This window comes from Hippocampus bargibanti, linkage group LG17, assembly GCF_051943395.1.
Source record: "Hippocampus bargibanti isolate YZ-2025 linkage group LG17, ASM5194339v1, whole genome shotgun sequence".
NCBI lineage: Eukaryota > Metazoa > Chordata > Actinopteri > Syngnathiformes > Syngnathidae > Hippocampus > Hippocampus bargibanti.
The window spans coordinates 11,498,253-11,516,415 of NC_142750.1; the positions used below are offsets into that span (position 1 = coordinate 11,498,253).

Sequence of the window (18,163 nt, forward strand, 5' to 3'; positions counted from 1 at the left end):
GGCAATGTACAAAAATGTGTCCACTCCTGTGCCAGGGTTTTTGTCATGTTCACTCAAATTGCAGGACACACAGAATATTAAGTTTTAGGACTACATAAACATTCAATACAGCATTAAAAACATTAGACTCTCTTCTTTCATCAGAAAAAAAAGTTAATCCCTGTTATATAGGTATGGAGTTATCTGATCTTGAAATGGGGGCGGCTGTACAAAAGGCTCCTTGTAGAAGGGAAAAACATTGCCAGAGGTTTATAGGCACCTCCTCCCTCACAAGAAAAAACAAAACCAGAACAAATTTGGGAACGGCGCTCCACGTCATGCTTTTCCATTCCCGAATGAAATTGGAAATGGCAGTGAATGAGTTAAAATACTGTCCACTTCATGGTAAAACGCACGAGTAAAAGCAATAGGATTCTCTGAATAGAAGACATCAGCAAACATTTACAAATATAGACTTCAGTTTATTGCACAATCGAGACTGGGGCGGAAATAGACGATAGATACGACGCTCCACTGGAAACCCTTAAAAAAACGGCACCATCAACGTCCTCAATGCATAATCATTTCTCTTTGAGAAACAAACAGGTCCACATGTGATATATTTTAAAAAGCACAACTCAGTTGGCCTGGGGCCCCAATTGGAAGCCATTTTGTGGACGGGTTCCACTTTCCATCTGGCACCATGATGTGCAAGCGTAAATGATTTAAGCAGACAGATGACTCGGCATACATAGATTTCCGCTACCGTTTCGGAACCCTGAGAGGTGGGAATGAACATAGAACATGTATCCATGTTCCCTATTGTTGACTTATGCATAGATTTACTTTACGCTAGCGTCCATTTTCTCTCTAAAAGTGATACTTGCGTTGTGTACACATGATCTACTTACATGAAGTCGGTGGACTCTCAGCCCTTTGAGAGCAAAGAAATTAACGCCGAGGTTCAAGTGGAGTTAACTTTCTAGCGACTCATGCACTGGGCGAGAGAAAAAAAAATAGAAACATTAGCATGTTAGCATCCGAGTGCTAATTTGACAAAGTTAGATGTGTCATGATACAAACAGAAGACTTTTTTTTTTGCAAGTACAGTATGTACATTCGTACATCTCGAAATGAAAATCAGTGGATCCAGTGAAGAATATGTGAACAAAGAAGCATAAATTAAAATGCGGACATTTTGTCTCCCCAAAAATGACATACAGGTATACCAACATGGTTTTCAAACTGATCTTGTTGGCGTCGCAGGCAAGATCAGGACAAAAACAAAACAAAATCATATTGGCCTACGCCGTTTTTTTTTTTTTCTTTTTTTCAAAAGCAGGGCTGTGGATCTTCTTCTGGACAAAAGCTCACTACAGCGGAACCCTTTTCAGGCATACGTTTGTTATTTTGAATTTTTCTTGGCGTAGGCCATTCCTCAATGAGTTACCTGAGCCGCATTTTGAAACCTGAATGTGATAGAAACACTTAATGTGTTTATAACAGTGGTGGAACGACAAGGCCTGCAAAGCCTTCTCTGCTGGCCTAAAAATGTCTGAATCACAGAATACTGTTAATGATATTTTGTCCACAAATTCCTATTAAATAATTCCAAATTGTCTTTCAGCTTCCTTTCATTACTTTTCTCCTTTGCGCTGCTTCCAGATGTGTGTTTTCAAGAAAAAATAGACATCATTAAGAAAAGTCGGTCAGTTATTTCTTGGCTAATGGTACCCTCTAGTGGACTTGTAGTAAATCACACCACACATTTTTAAGTCTGGATTGATTATAGCACCACTGAAGGCCTAGTGATGAAATCCACGGCTCGCCACTGGTTTGGTGAAAGAAAACAGGTATAGTAGGGAAGAGTTACAACATTTTTTTTTTTGGGGGGGGGGTTAACAGGGGATTTATTTATTTTACTTTGACATGTAAAATAAATAAATACATCACTATCACTTTCTGCTGTTTTAACAGGTTAGCTGATTCGCTGTGGCGACCCCTTGAAGGGAAAAGCCACATTTTGTTCCATTCTGAGATGAACTGTTCTAAATGCAACAAAGTGACATGTGCTGTGTTAGATACAATCAACCTGTTTCTCTAACAATTAAATCAAAGTGGGCGTGGTGATGACATCACCGATATGGAACAAATAGGCAGCGGCAAGGCCGTCTCACAGCCTAGCGCTCTCGTCCAATAAAAACAAAACGTCCTGGGTGACCTCGAACGCGTGACTTTACAGCAGAGGTGGGAGGAAATCACGCACGCTGTTGTGCATACAAGTCTCAAGTCTCTGATGTTATGCTTCGTCTTTCAAGCGAGTTCCGAACTACTGCGGCCAAAAAAAGAAAGAAATCGAATTCAATTGAGTCTCACTTGAGGCAATTTGAGTCAGGTCGTCGTTTGGATTAATTAACTTGTGGGTTAGTTTGAAGTAGCTTGTGTTTCATTGCACATTGAGGACACTTGGCTGCCTCCAGAAACCGCAGCGTGGCATGAAAGCACAATGTTCCCCTTAAAGGACAACCAACACTATTTTTTTGTTTTCTAACTGACATCAGAATAACGTTTTATAGCATCTAAAATACCCAAAACACGCAGGCTGATATTTTTGGTCAAATGAAAAACATCAATGAAAATGATTTAAAATGTCCCAAAACTACTTCAAAATGACCTCAGAAAGTCTCACTTTCAGAAGGTCCCGCCCCCTTGTTCGTGACGTCACGCCAGGACATCTTGTCTTGCTGGAGAATCAAAACAATGGCTTCAGATTCGGAGAATATGCTTTCTTGTTACTCATCCAGTTATGAATGTGATTCAAATAGTTCTGAAGAGGAAAGCATACATGTTTGCAATCGATTAAAGAAGTCTTTCCGTGTAATTTTGAGGCGTCTGGACTCCAATGTAGCATCCAAGAAAATGCATAAGATGGCGCACAAGCTCCGTTGGAAATGGGCTGATTTGTCTGCTGGGAATTTGTGTCAACTAGTATCTAATAGTAGTCTTAGTGCAACACACAACGATTCACCATCGTGTTATTTATGTGTTTTCCTTCTAAATTCGCCAGCAAGTTTTCAGACCAAACACAGTACCCAAAATGCATTGTGTGTCGCTTTCTCGGTCAGAGACGTTCCTGACGTGACGTCAGGAATTGTCACCAACTCGAAAACAAGACTTCCTGAATATTCAGCGCGAGTTTTAAAACGTCAAATATAGCGATAAGCCGTGGAATCTTTGTCAAATACGCTCAGTAGAAGTCATTTGAAGTGATTTTACAAATTATGGACACAACTTGTCCGTAAGCGTCGGTTGTCCTTTAAATAAACTCTGCACCTCACTTCAAAATAGTTTTATGAAATCAAGAAGACACAAGATAGTGACAGAAGACTTTTCTTTTGTCGAGATGAGTCTTCTTACCTCACTTCAACAAAGTTCCCTGACACCATTAAGCCACAATGTGGCTAGAAAACACAATTTTTATCCAGTTGAAACTCCTAAACTCACTTCCAGAAGAGGAACGCACTGTCTACATGAAGCTCCTTATCTCACTTTAACCAATTTTTTGGCACAAAATTGCCAAAATGAGTTGGCAAAATAATGTTTATGCAAAGGAGGCTGTCCATGCACTTTGACATTGTTCCTTAACACTAAGATGCCGAAGAAGCGCGCAATTTCTGCAAAATGAAATTCCTTAACAGATTTCGACATAGTTCGTCGGCACAAAAATCCACAGGATGTTATCAACACAAGAAGTCATTCATGCCAGACAGACAAAAATGTATCCACTCCAGTGCCAGGGTTGTTTGTAATTTTCACTCAAATTCCGCAGGAGCCGCAGAATATTGAGTCGAATATTGAGCCGCAGAATATTGAGTCTTAGGTCTACATAAACCTTCGATGCAGCGTTAAGAAACCTTTAGACTAAAAAGATGTTAATTCCTAAGAGATATGGGTCTGGAGTAATATGAAATGCTAATGGGGGCAGCTGTACAAAAGGCAAATGCTGCCTCATTGTGGAAGGGAAAAGAACATGGCCAGAGGTCAGACCTTCGCTTTATCGGCAAACCCCCTCAAAAAAAAAAAAAAACAACAAAAGTCGAACAAATTCGGGAATGGCGCTCCACGTCCCGAATAAATTTGGGAATGGCAGTCAATGAGCTAATGTAAAACAATGTAATGTAAAACAAAACTCCTCAATTCACTCCAACCTAGTTCCTTGACACCTGGAGATTGTGACAAAGCAATACATTTCTTGTAAATGAAACTCCTGAACTCACTTGAACATAGCCTGTTGACTCTAAAATGCCTCAGGACTGCGGCAATGTTCTATTTGTATGCCAATGAAACGGCTCAACTCACTTTATCATAGTTCCCTGACACCAGAATAACACCAAATTAATATTTTTTTTCCTTTGTCCTCAATTAAAAAAGACTACAAATGCAGTCATAGGAAAAAATAAAACGAGATCAAAATGCTTTAACCTACGTTGCCTCGATCTTTACGTGAGTTCAACAACAAGGACATGTTGAGTCTTTCCTATAGATGTCACCAAGTAAGCGTCAAGTCCTAAATTTGGTGCGTTAAGTCTGAGTCGCTCCTCCACCTCGGCTTTGCAGCGTCTCCTCATTCTCGACCGTCCACCGGGGATGGAGGAAATATGCCACATTTTGTCTGGCAGCCTCAGTCGGAGGGACAGTTGTAACTGTTGATCCACAGAAGGTCGTCCAGGACGCCCCAGTGCAGGTAGAGGATGGAACCCACCACCAGCACGTGCATGATCTGGTGGCTATTGCACCAGTAGTCAAAGAGGCCCGGGCGGAAGCGCTCGGGGATGCGGGCGATATTGATGACGCCGCCCAGCACGGCCAGCGCGTCCATGGTGAGGAAGTGGCGCAGTGAGGTGGGGCTGCCGCCGCCTACGCCCGCCCAGCGCAGCACGAAAAAGGAGAAGCGGAAGAGCGCCTGCCAGGTGAAGGATCGCAGGCGGCGCACGCTGCTACGCGCCGTCACCGCGCAGTAGATGCCGTAGCTGGACAGAAGGATGTAGATGGACAGCGCCGCCGTGCGAATCAGCGGGTAGCACAGCAGGGTGCTGTACAGGATCGGCAGCGCACCTGAAATGGCAACCGGGTAAATGTACATACACAACACTTATTCTATCCGAATGAAGCTGCCCATGGACTTTGACATTGTTTTTTAATGCAAACATGCCACAAGATTCCAAAGGAGCGCTCATTTTCTGCCAAATGAAATCCCTTAACATATTCCAACATAGTTCCTCGGCACCACAAAATCCACTACATGGTATCAAAGCAGTAATGTCTTCTGATTAAAACTCCTCAACTCACCCCTACCATGTTCCTTTACGCCTTGGTGCCACGAGATGGTAACACACCAATGCATTTCCCGTAAATGAAACTCCTTAACTCACTTTAACTCGTTCACTGTCCACTCCAGTGCCAGGGTTTTTGGCATTGTCACTCAAATTTCAGGACCCACAAAATATTGAGTTTTATGACTACAGAAACATTCAATGCAGCGTAAGAAACATTAGACTCTCTTCTTGCATCAGAAAAAATAGTTAATTCCCAAGTTATATGGGTCTGGAGTTATCTGAGCTTGAAATAGGGGCGGCTGTACAAAGGGCCCCTCATGGGAGGGAAAAAACATTGCCAGAGGTCATTTTCACAAAAATTCATTGTCACTCGAATTCCAGGACCAGGAATGTGACTCTTTCCAAACAGCAATTCCCTTTGACCTCGGACCTCCAACGCCATTCCATCAAGCCATCAATGGCCATCACAAATGTAAATAAAGTGACTCTATGATACAATTCAGTGTATTTCTTTCATTACAATACAACAGCACATTTATTATACATAGAATAAGGTATGTTGTGTGTAGTTTTAAGGCTTATTTAGTTGAAAAGTATATTTTATGGAAACCCTGGAACGGATTATTCCCATTTTAATGGTTTCCTATGGGAAAATGTTTTTTGAGATACACACTTTTCACCTTACACGCTGTGTCTGGGAAACAATTAAGTTCGTAAGTTGAGGTCTCACTGTATATGTATAATAAATGTGCTATGATATTATAATTAACTAAATAAATTGTACTGTAGAATGAAGTCGTTTTATTTACCTTTGTGATGGTCGTTGATCGCTTGATGGAATGGAGTGTCCGGTTTCATCAGCATTAAACACTTGATGAGGAACGTAACCTTCTTTCACCATCTTGAGGAATGATCCCTTGTAGGTGCTTTCTCTGTGATAATTGTATCTAGTTCTTCATCAATTGTGATCTGTTTAGCTGGTTTGATAGCTTTTTGCATCAAGCGTACAGATGGCTTGTGCGGGTTGTTTGTGGAGCCTGATTGATGGCAGAGTTTAACCTTGCAGTCTACACTCTGCCTGTCTCTTTAATGTTTAAACCACCTCCCCTCACTGCTGCGTTCTTGACAAATCACGTGGCTTTAACCGAAGACTGGAGGCGGAGAATAGAGGACAAAAACAGTCGGCTGCCATTTTGTTGTTAGCAAATGACACATCACTCATTGAGGCAGCTCCGTGTGTATCCCGAAAAAAGTTCGTATGCCAAGGTAAAATTTTCATAAATTTAACGTTCGTAAACCGAAAAGTTCGTAAGCCAAGGGGTTTGTATACCGAGGTATCACTGTATATGGGTCTGGAGTTATCTAAGTTTGAAATGCTGCCAGCTGAACAAAAAGACAAATGCTGCCCCCTCGTGGAAGGGAAACAACATTGCAAGAGGTCTCACTAGCACTTTATCGGCAACCCTTACAACAAAAAGAAAAACCTGAACAAATTCGGGAATGGCGCTCCACATCATATTTTCAAATCCCGACTAAATTCAGCGACGGCAGTGAATGAGTTAACATAGCCTGATGACGAAAAATGCCTCCGGCTGGCGCCAGTTATTATTTGTTTTCCTGCCAATGAAATGCCAACTCCCTTAAAGGACAACCGACGTCTCCGGACAAGTTGTGTCCATAATTTGTAAAATGGCTGCAAATGACTTCTACTGGGCATATTTTAATAAGATTCCAGCGCATATAGCTATATTTTACGTTTTAAGACTCGCGCTGAACATTCAGGAAGTCTTGTTTTTGAGTTGGTGACGAGTCCTCACGTGACGTCAGAAAAGGACCGCCTCCTGACCGTAAAAAAAAAGACGCATTGTAGCATCTTTCCATCACCTCATTGTATTTTGCTGTACTGTTTTTTTTTTTTTTTTAACCCTTTGTGTTACATCCAAAAGCCGCCAGCAGAGGGAGTCCAAGCTCCATGCAAGGAATGTATCAGCCTGTTGAAACGGGCTGATTCATTCCTCACAGGAGCTGGTCGCCATTTTTCTGCCTCTTTTGTGCGACGTGACATTGCAGTCCAGATGCCTCAAAATGACATGGAAGGACTTCTTTAATCGATGGCAAACATGTATGCTTTCCTCTTCAGAACTATTTAAATCATATTCATAACTGGATGTGTAACAAGAAAGCATATTCTCCAAATCTGAAGCCATTGTTTTGATTGTCCAGCAATGCAAGACGTCTTGGTGTGACGTCACGAACTAGGGGCGGGACTTTCTGAAAATGCCCAATTCGCAGCTCAATTTTTTGCTGATTTTGGACACTTTAAGTCATTTTTATTAGTGTTTTTTATTTGACTAAAAATATCAGCCTGCGTGTTTTGGGTATTCTAGATGCTATAAAACGTTTTTCTGATGTCAGTTAAAAAACAAAAAAAGTGACGGCGGTTGCCCTTCAAACACAGTTCCCTGACATTAGGATACCACCAAATTAATACTTATTTTCATTGGCCTTGATCACGAAAAAATAAGCTAACCAAAATGTGTTTAGTATGCATTATAAAAAAAATAAAACTATCAAAATACAACAAAGAGGGTGCAGAAAGTGCTTAAGATTGAATGTCTGTCTGTCTTTTATGTTGTGTCACATTTGAGATGGCGCCGTAACAGTGACTGCCACTGTTACGGCAGTTCCTGTATTTTGTTTTTGTACTTCTTCCGGTCCTTTCCTACTACTTTCATCACTTGTCTGCTGTGAAATGTACATTTCTCCACTGCGAGACGAATAAAGGCTAATCCAATTGCTAAACATAGCGAAGGGGTGATACTGAAGGATTTTTCAACCAGCATTACACAGATGACTTTTAAGAGTGAGACGCTTTTGTTGGAAAGTTTTCAGTATTATTTTGTCTTTTCTTTTATCATTCCCCAAAAAAGACACAAAAAAGCAAGATGAATGTTATAGCGCTACTCCTCGCTGTGTTTTGAATGCTAATTACTGTATAAAGTTTTACGATTCAAATCAAACTTCACAGTTCTGCACCTACAAAAAATAAATAAATAAAATAAAAAACGGGAAGTGATTACTGTCCATGTTTGATGTACCTTTCATTCTGAATTGGAAAAAATAAAAAAAGCCATATGAATATGATTTTGTTGTTTCACCTAATCATCTTGTTTGACTAATGAACATTTTTTGACTTGTACTTGAAGGACAACCGGCGTCACTTTTTTGTTTTTTAACTGACATCAGAAAAACGTTTTATCGCATCTAAAATAGCCAAAACACGCAGTATGATATTTTTAGTCAAATTCAAAACACCAATAAAAATGACTTAAAGTGTCCAAAATCTGCAAAAAAATTGAGCTGCGAATTGGGCATTTTCAGAAAGTCCCGCCCCCACTTCGTGACATCACGCCAAGACGTCTTGCATTGCTAGTGAATCAAAACAATGGCTTCAGATTCGGAGAATATGCTTTCTTGTTACACATCCAGTGATGAATATTATTCAAATAGTTCTGAAGAGGAAAGCATACATGTTTGCAATCGATTAAAGAATTTATTCCGTGCCATTTTGAGGCAACATTGAGGGGTAATGTCTCATCGAAAAAGAGGCACAAAATGGCGACCTCCTGTGGCCACCTCCGTTTCCACAGGCTGATAAATTCCTTATATGGCGCTTGGACACCCTCTTCTGGCGGCTTTTGGGGGCAACACGAGGTCCCCAGGCCAAACAAGTACTGCAAAATACATTGACGTGATGGAAGGACCACTACAATGCGTCTTTTTTTATGGTAAAGGGCGGTCCCTTAGTGACGTCACGTACAGACTCGTCACCAACTCAAAAACAAGACTTCCTGAATGTTCAGCGCGAGTCTTAAAACATAAAATATAGCTATAAGCTGTGGAATCTTTGTAAAATACGCTCAGTAGTAGTCATTTGAAGCCATTTCACAAATTATGGACACAACTTGTCCGGAGACGTCGGTCGTCCTTTAAACATCAAAGAGTATATGGGGAAAGTCGTTAAGATTCAACAACTGTCCATATTTTTATGTTACTGTTGTTTATTATTTTGCTTTATGTTGACTATTATGTGAAGCGCTTTGGTACAGCGGCAGCTGTTGTGAAAGCGCTATATAAATTAGGATGTATTGTATTGTATATGACAATAAGCACAAGTTTTGGCTTTTTTGGTGAGGAGTGCATGCAAAGGAATAAAGCCGGTCGCTGCCTACCCAGTGTGTTGATCATGCAAATGCCGCACACGTCCAGTTTGAGAAGGGTGTGGTATACTGGCTCGCCGCCTTCATGGTTCATGAAGAGGTGGTAGAGCACCGATCCCAGTTGCGGTGACAGGCAGGCAAGGAAGTGCACCACACCCAGCCATGTCACACTGATCTGGGACCAAGGGATGTTGAGCGGCAGCAACACCAGGAAACAGACCAGAGGGATGCCTGGTGGACGAAGAGCATTCAAACAAACCGCTTATGCTCACGTAAAACCAGGGGAAGTCTATCAGGAAGGAACTCCGCATCAAAACATGGTCGATTCTCCGTATGCTCCAAAGAAGGGCTTCTGAATTGATATGCAATTATGAACCATGGATTTGCAATCATGCAAATAGAATATGTGGCTTCATCACTTTGTTTAAATAAGCACATTCAAACCGTACTTGCAAAGTACTGAACTGAACTCATCAAGAAACGACACAAATAATTATATAGATAGATAAAAAATAAAAACGAATAATTGACTATCATGAAGCAGTCTTCTTTTGTGCATTTGAAAATTGCATTCTACTACATTACGACGTTGATTTCAGGTTAACTCATTCACTACCATACACGAATTTATTCGGGAATTGAAAATATGACGTAGAGCGCCATTCCCGAATTAGTTTGGGTTTTGTTTTTTGGGTGACGATAAAGCGCTGGCCATGGCCTCTGGCAATGTTTTTTTACTTTCCACAAGGGGACAGCATTTCCATTTTTTTCATGTTCGAGCTTTGTTCCAGTTTCTGCTGTTGTTAAAACCCTATATCAAACAACATGTATGTATTGCATTGTATTTTGGACAGCTGCCCTCATTTCAAGCTCATATAACTCCAGACCCAAATAATTTAGGAACTAACTTGTTCTAACTTGAACTTTTTCTGATGAAAGAAGAGAGTCTAAGGTTTTTTACGCTGCATTGAATGTTGATGTACAGTGAACCCTCGTTTATCGCAGGGAATACGTTCCAAAAATAGCCCACGATAGGTGAAATCCGCAAAGTACAATGTAGTCAAAAAAATATACATGTATATTTTTGAAGGAGTCTTTCTCCGAGAGAAAAACATTGTTGTCGGTAGTTGTTGGCACTCGCTTTTTTTGTCTTTTTTTTTTAATAAGAGAGAACAGCTCATGGAGCAGATTGCTCCACGAGCTGTAAAGCCAGTGTGTTTGATTTTATTCTGCTTTGTTTGAAGTGTTGTTTCTTTTACTTTGTTTGTTTGCACATTTGCATGCCATTTATTAAAAAAAAAAAAAAAAAAAAAAAATCCCTTCTATTCTCAAAAAAAAGAAAGTGTGCCAACAACTACCGATAACAATGTTCTTCTCTCGGAGAAAGAGACCTTCAAAAAAAATTCCCCTGAAAAAAAATCAGCTATGCACTGAAGCGGCTTCGGTGCATCGAGGATTTTTATAGTGGCGATAAGTGAACCACGAAGTAGCGAGGGATCACTGTAGTCCTAAAACTCAACATTATGTGGGTCCTGGAATTCGGGTGAGTTGGAGTTGACACATTTTTGCAAATGTCTGGCGGTGAATGAGTTTTAATGAATTGATCATCAACGGTGAATCCCATTATTTCCAAACTTGCCATCTTATCTTCTCATCTGTATTCACATGGACAATACAGACAACGTTCCACCCTTTTGCAACCATAACTTTGAACGTGTAAACTTTAATATTATAAAGTAGGAAAGAAACGTTACATCAATGCCTGCTCACCATGAGTGTAGATGTTTCCCAGCTCGTTATGCAGGTAGAACAGACTTCGTATGCACTCCTGCGCCGAGGAGACGGGCCGGTAACCCGTCAAAACATACTTGTTGAACTGCAGGTGCGGCGGCGAGCTGGCCCAGTCGAGCAGTCGCGGTCCGTTCAGGAAGGCCAAAGCGAACACCACCGACAGCAGCACGCCGCCGAACAAGCACAGGAATGACTGGACGCCGATGTAGACGTTGAGCAAAAGGACGGCGACGAGAAATTTGTGGGACACCATTTCCACAAGCGAGCGCTCGCTTCCGCTCCCCTTTGTCTTGCCCGAGTCTCGTCCCTATCCCAGTCGGGGAAGGGGGCCCTCCGCCGGGCTCGCCGGTACCTGGCCGAGTGTCATGCGCCGGGCTGGGGCGCCGCACGGCCGGTCGCGTAAACGACCACGTCCGCACGGGTGAGTCATGGGGACAAAGTCAGCGTCACACCCAGAGACACTTCCTCGTTGTTAGCATCCCGGCAGGGGAGGCGGCCGCATCACGGCCACGGATGCTGCCGGCGACCGGCGCGGGCGCGCGTCCATGCAGCTCAGCGCTGATCCGCAGCTCACGACGTTAGCATTCCGGAAGCACGGTGGCGCCGAGCCGCCTCTCCCCGGTGCTCCCCGAAAAGTCTGACCGGGAAACACAAGCGAATCTCGGAGCTGAGATTCGAGCTAGCGACCCCGGGCTACCGCCGTCCGGACGCCGCGGGGTAGTGGTACCCTGCCTCTCCGGTTCTTCACGAGGAATATGTCCATCATTGTCGTCGGTAGGGCAAATGAGTTTTTTCTTTGCTTTGCGTTTGTTGTATTTTCTTTTCTTATGGAGCTGGATTTGAGGTTGCGGTGTCGACCCCCGCGAGGCGGCCTTGGATACACCGCAAAGCCCCTGTATGAGATTGTCCACTTCACCAAGCGAAAAGAACTTACTTCCGATTTGTAATACAAAGTAAGAGCGAGAATTCACGTTTAGTCAATATAATCACGATTCATCCATTTTCAAAAGAACAAAAATCCCACAATTAACCAAGGTGTAACTAATTAAAACAACAATAACTATATTGAAGAAGGTTACGTCAAACAGAGGTGGTTGGGGGACGCAAGAGAAATTTTACAGCGAAGGGTTTGTTTAACAGATTCCGGTCTATCGTGGGTTACTGCAACCGCCTTGACAATGCCGCTTGCCTTCTAATTGACACAGACTCACTGAAAAGAGTCATTGTGACCCTTTTGTCACAGATGGAAGTCTAACATGTGCTGCCAGGGTCGTCTGAACTGACACACACAACAAACAAACAAACAAACAAACAAATAAATACATCAACAAATGCACGCGGACAGAACAAAGTACATTTATAAATACGGAAACCTGCGATTAAATCAGCCTTGAAATAACCTTGGTGTGAAAGCAGAGTCCATTCCATGATCATAAGTGAATCGTTACAAGGCATCCATCAAGTAAATGCCTCATATTTTAAAGTTTCTGACAGTCCGATCATAATTTGATTGTAGCATTGAATCAAAAAGGGAGACTATAGTCCCATAGATTGTATTATATTAAATACTGCATAAAATGATGTGGAATTGTAAGTTTCGGGTAAATGACGCTTGTGATGGGATAGCGAGAGAGGCCTTGTGGCACACGGGTGGATGACGCAGTGTAATCGTCTAATGGCAAAGCGGCGCTGAGGTTGTGTATAAATCACTCCACCTCTCACCCAACCGTTCTGACTCCTCTTGACACATAAGTTGACTTGAAACATTTGCTTGGGTGAGAACAGAGGTGTGTCATCTGTGTTACCCACAGTTGGGCCGAAAGTCTGTGGTTGGAAAAATAACACATCAAAAATGAAACAAGATGAGGGCAGGGGCTACCTTTAATGTGTCTATGTACAGTGGTACCTCATCTTACGAACTTAATTGGTTCCCAGAAAGTGTGTGTAAGGTGAAAAGTTCGTCTTCCAAATACTTATTTCCCATAAGAAACAATTAAAATCAGAATAATCCGTTCCAAGGTCTCCATAAAACATAATTTCCGACTAAATAAGCCTTGAAACTACACAAAATATACCTTATTTTATGTATAATAAATGTTTTATTGTATTGTAATGAAAGAAATAAACTGTACTGTATAATAACATCGTTTTATTTACCTTTGTGATGGTCGTTGATGTAGTTGCCTCTTGATGATATCCAAGTGAAGTTGCCGTGCTTTCTCTGTGATAATACCTTCACTCACACTGTCCCCTGCTAGCTGTTTTTCGGTAATCCAAATTAACAGAAGTTTTTCAACCTCTTCTATTGCCTGAGACCGTTGCTGAGACAACACGGAAATACCCTTAGCCACACAACGCACCCTTAATAGCTTCATTGTTCTTAAGGATGGTAGCAATGCTAAGTCACACAAACGCACACCTCGCTGACCGTAATTTTCTTTTGTGTCCTCTTCGGCGTAACACTAACCTGTGGTGGGGTCTTTTTCGGTGCCAAAATAGCAAAAGTACTCCACTCGATATCAAACCACGTCCGCACTCAACGAAAGGGGGTGACAAAAACTAGTCTGCCAGCCACCGTGTCGCTGTTCGACCATGTGGTTTGGTTTGTCCGCCGAAAACGAGTTCGTAACACAAGACTATATGCTCGCGAATTTAATGTTCGTGAGCTAAAGTGTTCGTAAGATGAGGTATCACTGTACTTGCGCACAATCACACAATATAGCAGTCTTCGGGGTGATTTTTGAAGGTGATTGGGACCAATCATAGACGCCAGCGGGATGCATCAAAAAAGAAGGCAATGGTGAAAGCCTAAATTGCCCACTCAAAAAAAAAAATGTTGCTTTATAACCTTAAAGAAACTGATGACAAGAGTAACTTCAGAGGAAAGACGGTGCATGGTCTCAGTTACTGTTAACAGGAACACCAACCCCCAGCCGACTCTCTGCTGGTTATGAGACCACTATCACACGCCCCCTCACGACAAAATTTTGTCTTTAAAACAATGAGTTCAGCCAACTGCGGCACAGTTTGATACATTCATCCGTCCGTCTTGTAGAACTTTTAGCGGCATAGAAAAGAACAACAAAGGTGAGTCTTCAAGAATGCTATTGATAGTTCAAGTTGGCAGGAATTTGTGTGGGTGTGTGTCTAGTGTATCGTTATGTCGTTATGTCAAGCAAATTGATCAATAAATCTGTCTGAACTAACTAAATAAATAAATAGATGAATACATAAATAAATATTATTTCTGCCTCCTAGTCAAGTTGAAACAACTTTTCTCATTGTCATCAGAAGTCACATGTTCGAGTTTAAATAGAGTCCCAGATTGCCCTGGGGGCCAGGCGGGGTATCAAGAAAGTCAGTCTACGTTAAATTTCCAGCAAGTCGAGTCATGTCATTTACTTTGGTGAGCCATGTCAGAGCTCAAGGCTCCTCTTTTAAATCCATCAACATAACCGTCATAAAGCTCAATGTTAGAAACGGCGCGGGACAATCCTGTCAGGAAAGCAAGACGACTCAACCAGCCGGTTTTACAAAGAATTCCAGGAATGCTACGTACACATCATGCATATTTAATCAAGACATGAAAATGGTGTTCCAAATAGACACCGTTTGTCTTGAAACAGAACGAATGCATTTTCCTTGTGTGTCTGTTTTTCAGATCAAACAAATAGTGTGCTTCCAAGGCAACACCAAGATGTTTCTATTAAAGATGTGTGCGTTCCTTGCACTGTTCCTGCCCCCAAGCACATACCAGTCCTGCACAACAGGCTCCCCCAAGGAGTGTCTCAAGGCAGACATGGCTCCAGGTACCAATCTGGCCGGGGAAGGCTTTGATATCACAGAGATGAAGAGAAAAGGAGCGTTTGTTCTGGATATGAATCGGTGGAAACGTAAGGACAAGACATGCACTCTATGTAGCAACCTCTTCCTGGAGAAGGTGAAGCAAAAGGTTCCTCTGTCCGTGGTGGACTGGAGGCCAAAGCAGTCCTGTAGCTACAAGGTGGCCAGCACCATTCACCGGTCAAGTGAGGCTTTTGTCGACTCCATCACCTCGACAGTGGAAAACGACTGGAAATCCAGTCTGGAATTAAATGTGAAGGATTACGGGGCAAAAGTCATGATGGGAGGCACCTGGTCAAAAATGGCACAGTATGCAATGGAGAAATCAAAGAGTGACAAGTACAACTTTGCCAGTCAAAAAATCTCCTGCGAGTACTACAGGTAACAAGGTGGAGAATTTCTGTATTTAAGGTGTTGCCTTTCCAGCAGCTCCTGTATTTTGTTTTTCTACTTCTTCCCTTTCTTTCCTCTTCCTTCCATAACTTTGCTGCTGTGAAATGTAAATGTAATTTTTTTTGCGTTTTGGTGTCTATAGCTACCGAGTGTCCAACAAGGCTCAACTGCACAGTGAATTTCGAACGGCGCTGAAGGAGCTCCCAAAAACCTACAGCCCTCAGCACAAGCAACATTTTTACAGACTGATCGGCAACTTTGGCACCCACTACATCACAAAGGTAGCAAATCCGTACAACACGGACGACAAAAACCAATTGAAATAAAATCGTGTTTTTTTTGAATCAAGGTGAAACTGGGAGGGTCCGTCCAATCCGTGACCAGCATCAAGCAGTGTCAGGCAAGCCTGCAAGGCCTCAGCGTGGACGAGGTGAATATGTGCCTGCAGGCCGAGGCTTCCGCCACCATTATAGCAACTTCAGACACCGAGTTCAAGCACTGCAAGAGCGACATCGACAAAACAGAGAGCAAGGCAGACTTCTCTAACCTCTTCAATGAAAGGTAGTGCGCTCTCGGTCAAGCAGACATCTCCCCCAAACGCTTGGTTTAACTCATTCACTGCCATTCACAAATTTATTCGGGCATTATAAACCAATACGTTTGTATTGCATTGTATTTTGGACCGCCGCCCTCATTTCAAGCTCATTAACTCCAGACCCATATAATTTTGGAAATAACTTTGAGTTGAGGCATTTCATTGGCATAAAAATAGAAAATTGGTGCTATCCTGAGGCATTTTTGAGTCACCAGGCTATGTCAAAGTGAGTTCAAGAGTTACATTTATGGGAAATATATTGCTTTGTCACCATCTCGTGGCATCAAGGAAGGAACCAAGTTGGAGTGAATTGAGTTTTGTTTAGAGGACATTAAATCATTGACTGCCATTCGCAAATGTATTCGGAATTGAGAATATGACGTGGAGCATCATTCCCGAATTTGTTTGGGTTTTGGTTTTTCTTGTGGGGATGCCCATAAAGCGCTGGTCAGACCTCTCGCAATGTTTCCCTCCCGCAAGGGGGCAGCATTTGCCTTTTGTACCGCTCACTTGCCCTCACATTACTTCAGACCACACAGTATAACCTAGGAATTAACTTTTTTTTCTGATGAAAGAAAAGAGTCTAAGGTTTCTAATGCTGTATTGAATGTTTCTGTCGTCCTAAAACTCAATATTTTGTAGGTATTGCAATTCGAGTGACAATGACAAGACCCTGGCACTGGAGTGGACACATTTTTGCACATATCTGGCAATGAATGAGTTAACCCAGCCATTTCTCAAAAAGAAACTTTTTGGAGGTTCTTGCCGTTTTTATCGGATCAGTCACATCCTCAGATAACCATTCGTTATTTGCCAAAACAAAACACATTCAATTTGCACCTACCAGGCAAGAATAAATGATCTCACCTTATACGCAAGTCTTCCCCGACAGGTTGACAGATATAAAGGGAGGTCACACCACAGAAATGGACCTCCTGTTCTCTGCCGAAAAAGATCCATCCGCCTACAAGGAATGGCTGAACACGCTGCCTCACCATCCCGAGATTATATCCTATTCCCTGGAGTCTCTACATGAGCTGCTGCCGACTAACAGTCCTGTTCGAAAGAACCTGCGCTTGGCCATCAGCCACTACATCCTGGAACGGACTTTGATGAGGAACTGTAGCGGGAGCTGTCGCGCCGGCATCAGTGGCGATTCCCAGGACCCTTGCGCATGCCAGTGCCACAACAAACATGCCGTTAATGCGGACTGCTGTCCAACCCGTAGGGGCATGGCCCGCGTCATCATCACCGTCCAACGGGCTTCGGGTCTTTGGGGCGATCATACTACAGCCACTGATGGCTACGTCAAGGTGATTTTCAACAAACGAGAGCAGCGTTCGCCCGTCATTTACAACAATAACAACCCCCGCTGGGGCACCGTCGTGGATTTAGGCACTCAGGACTTGTCGGTGAACCCCAAAGTCAGATTTGAGGTTTGGGATCAGGACAACGACTGGGATGACGACTTGCTGGGGAAATGCGAGCAAGTACTGACGGAAGGGGTGAAGACGGATGTGTGCGCTATGGCCCATGCAAGATTTTTCTACAAGTTGGATGTGGAATGCGCACCTAGTCTGGGCGGTAGGTTGTGCACCAACTATAAGCCTTCACCCATGAGTCAAAGTTTGATGAGCTTGTACATGTCCCGCCATGCCCATCCTTTTTCGCAAGCTACCTTGCAAAAAATGGGCATCTTTGTTAACAATTGGAGCACAAAGACGAACCGGAGTGTCAATGACGTGCTTTAAACAACCAAATTGGAAAAGCCGAGGAGGCATTGCGCCAATTAAAGTTGATTTTTGCCAATTTGTTTGTTTGCCACTGGTTATTTTGGTGCGTTCAGCTCACTGTAATAGACATCTAGAAACTAAATTGCTTGCAGCAACGTGACAGGAAGTGCTTGCATTTCCTGTGAACAAATGAGGTGTCAATGAGCGATGTGTTCAAGCAAACGTCGTGTGAAATGTTAAGTCTCTAGGTATTAAATTGGGGAGATTGAATCA

General features: G+C 42.6%; 2 protein-coding genes across 2 annotated transcripts; one reads left to right on the forward strand and one right to left on the reverse strand.

Annotated features, from left to right (window-relative positions):
* Positions 1-403: 403 nt before the first annotated feature.
* Positions 404-11,580, reverse strand: paqr4a (progestin and adipoQ receptor family member IVa). Its single transcript, XM_089018279.1, has 3 exons — positions 11,306-11,580; positions 9,548-9,766; positions 404-5,094 (listed from the first exon to the last, which is right to left on the reverse strand). The coding sequence occupies exons 1-3, from the start codon at positions 11,577-11,579 to the stop codon at positions 4,661-4,663; spliced, it is 927 nt and encodes a 308-aa protein (XP_088874405.1). The 5' UTR covers position 11,580; the 3' UTR covers positions 404-4,660.
* Positions 11,581-11,966: 386 nt separating this feature from the next.
* LOC148885755 (perforin-1-like) lies at positions 11,967-18,151 on the forward strand. The gene is made up of 5 exons (XM_089018276.1): positions 11,967-12,100; positions 14,988-15,550; positions 15,705-15,843; positions 15,912-16,123; positions 17,050-18,151. Exons 2-5 carry the CDS (start codon positions 15,024-15,026, stop codon positions 17,906-17,908), a joined length of 1,737 nt encoding a protein of 578 aa, XP_088874402.1. The 5' UTR covers positions 11,967-12,100; positions 14,988-15,023; the 3' UTR covers positions 17,909-18,151.
* Positions 18,152-18,163: the final 12 nt, after the last annotated feature.

Excerpts from the sequence above, each read along its gene's own strand:
- paqr4a (XM_089018279.1), bottom strand. The coding sequence starts at position 11,579 with ATGGTGTCCCACAAATTTCTCGTCGCCGTCCTTTTGCTCAACGTCTAC. Across the intron at positions 9,767-11,305 it reads GGGAAACATCTACACTCATG|GCATCCCTCTGGTCTGTTTC; the intron begins GTGAGCAGGCAT and ends TTCGTCCACCAG. Across the intron at positions 5,095-9,547 it reads TTGCATGATCAACACACTGG|GTGCGCTGCCGATCCTGTAC; the intron begins GTAGGCAGCGAC and ends TTGCCATTTCAG.
- LOC148885755 (XM_089018276.1), top strand. The coding sequence starts at position 15,024 with ATGTTTCTATTAAAGATGTGTGCGTTCCTTGCACTGTTCCTGCCCCCA. Across the intron at positions 15,844-15,911 it reads GCACCCACTACATCACAAAG|GTGAAACTGGGAGGGTCCGT; the intron begins GTAGCAAATCCG and ends TTTTGAATCAAG. Across the intron at positions 16,124-17,049 it reads TCTAACCTCTTCAATGAAAG|GTTGACAGATATAAAGGGAG; the intron begins GTAGTGCGCTCT and ends CTTCCCCGACAG.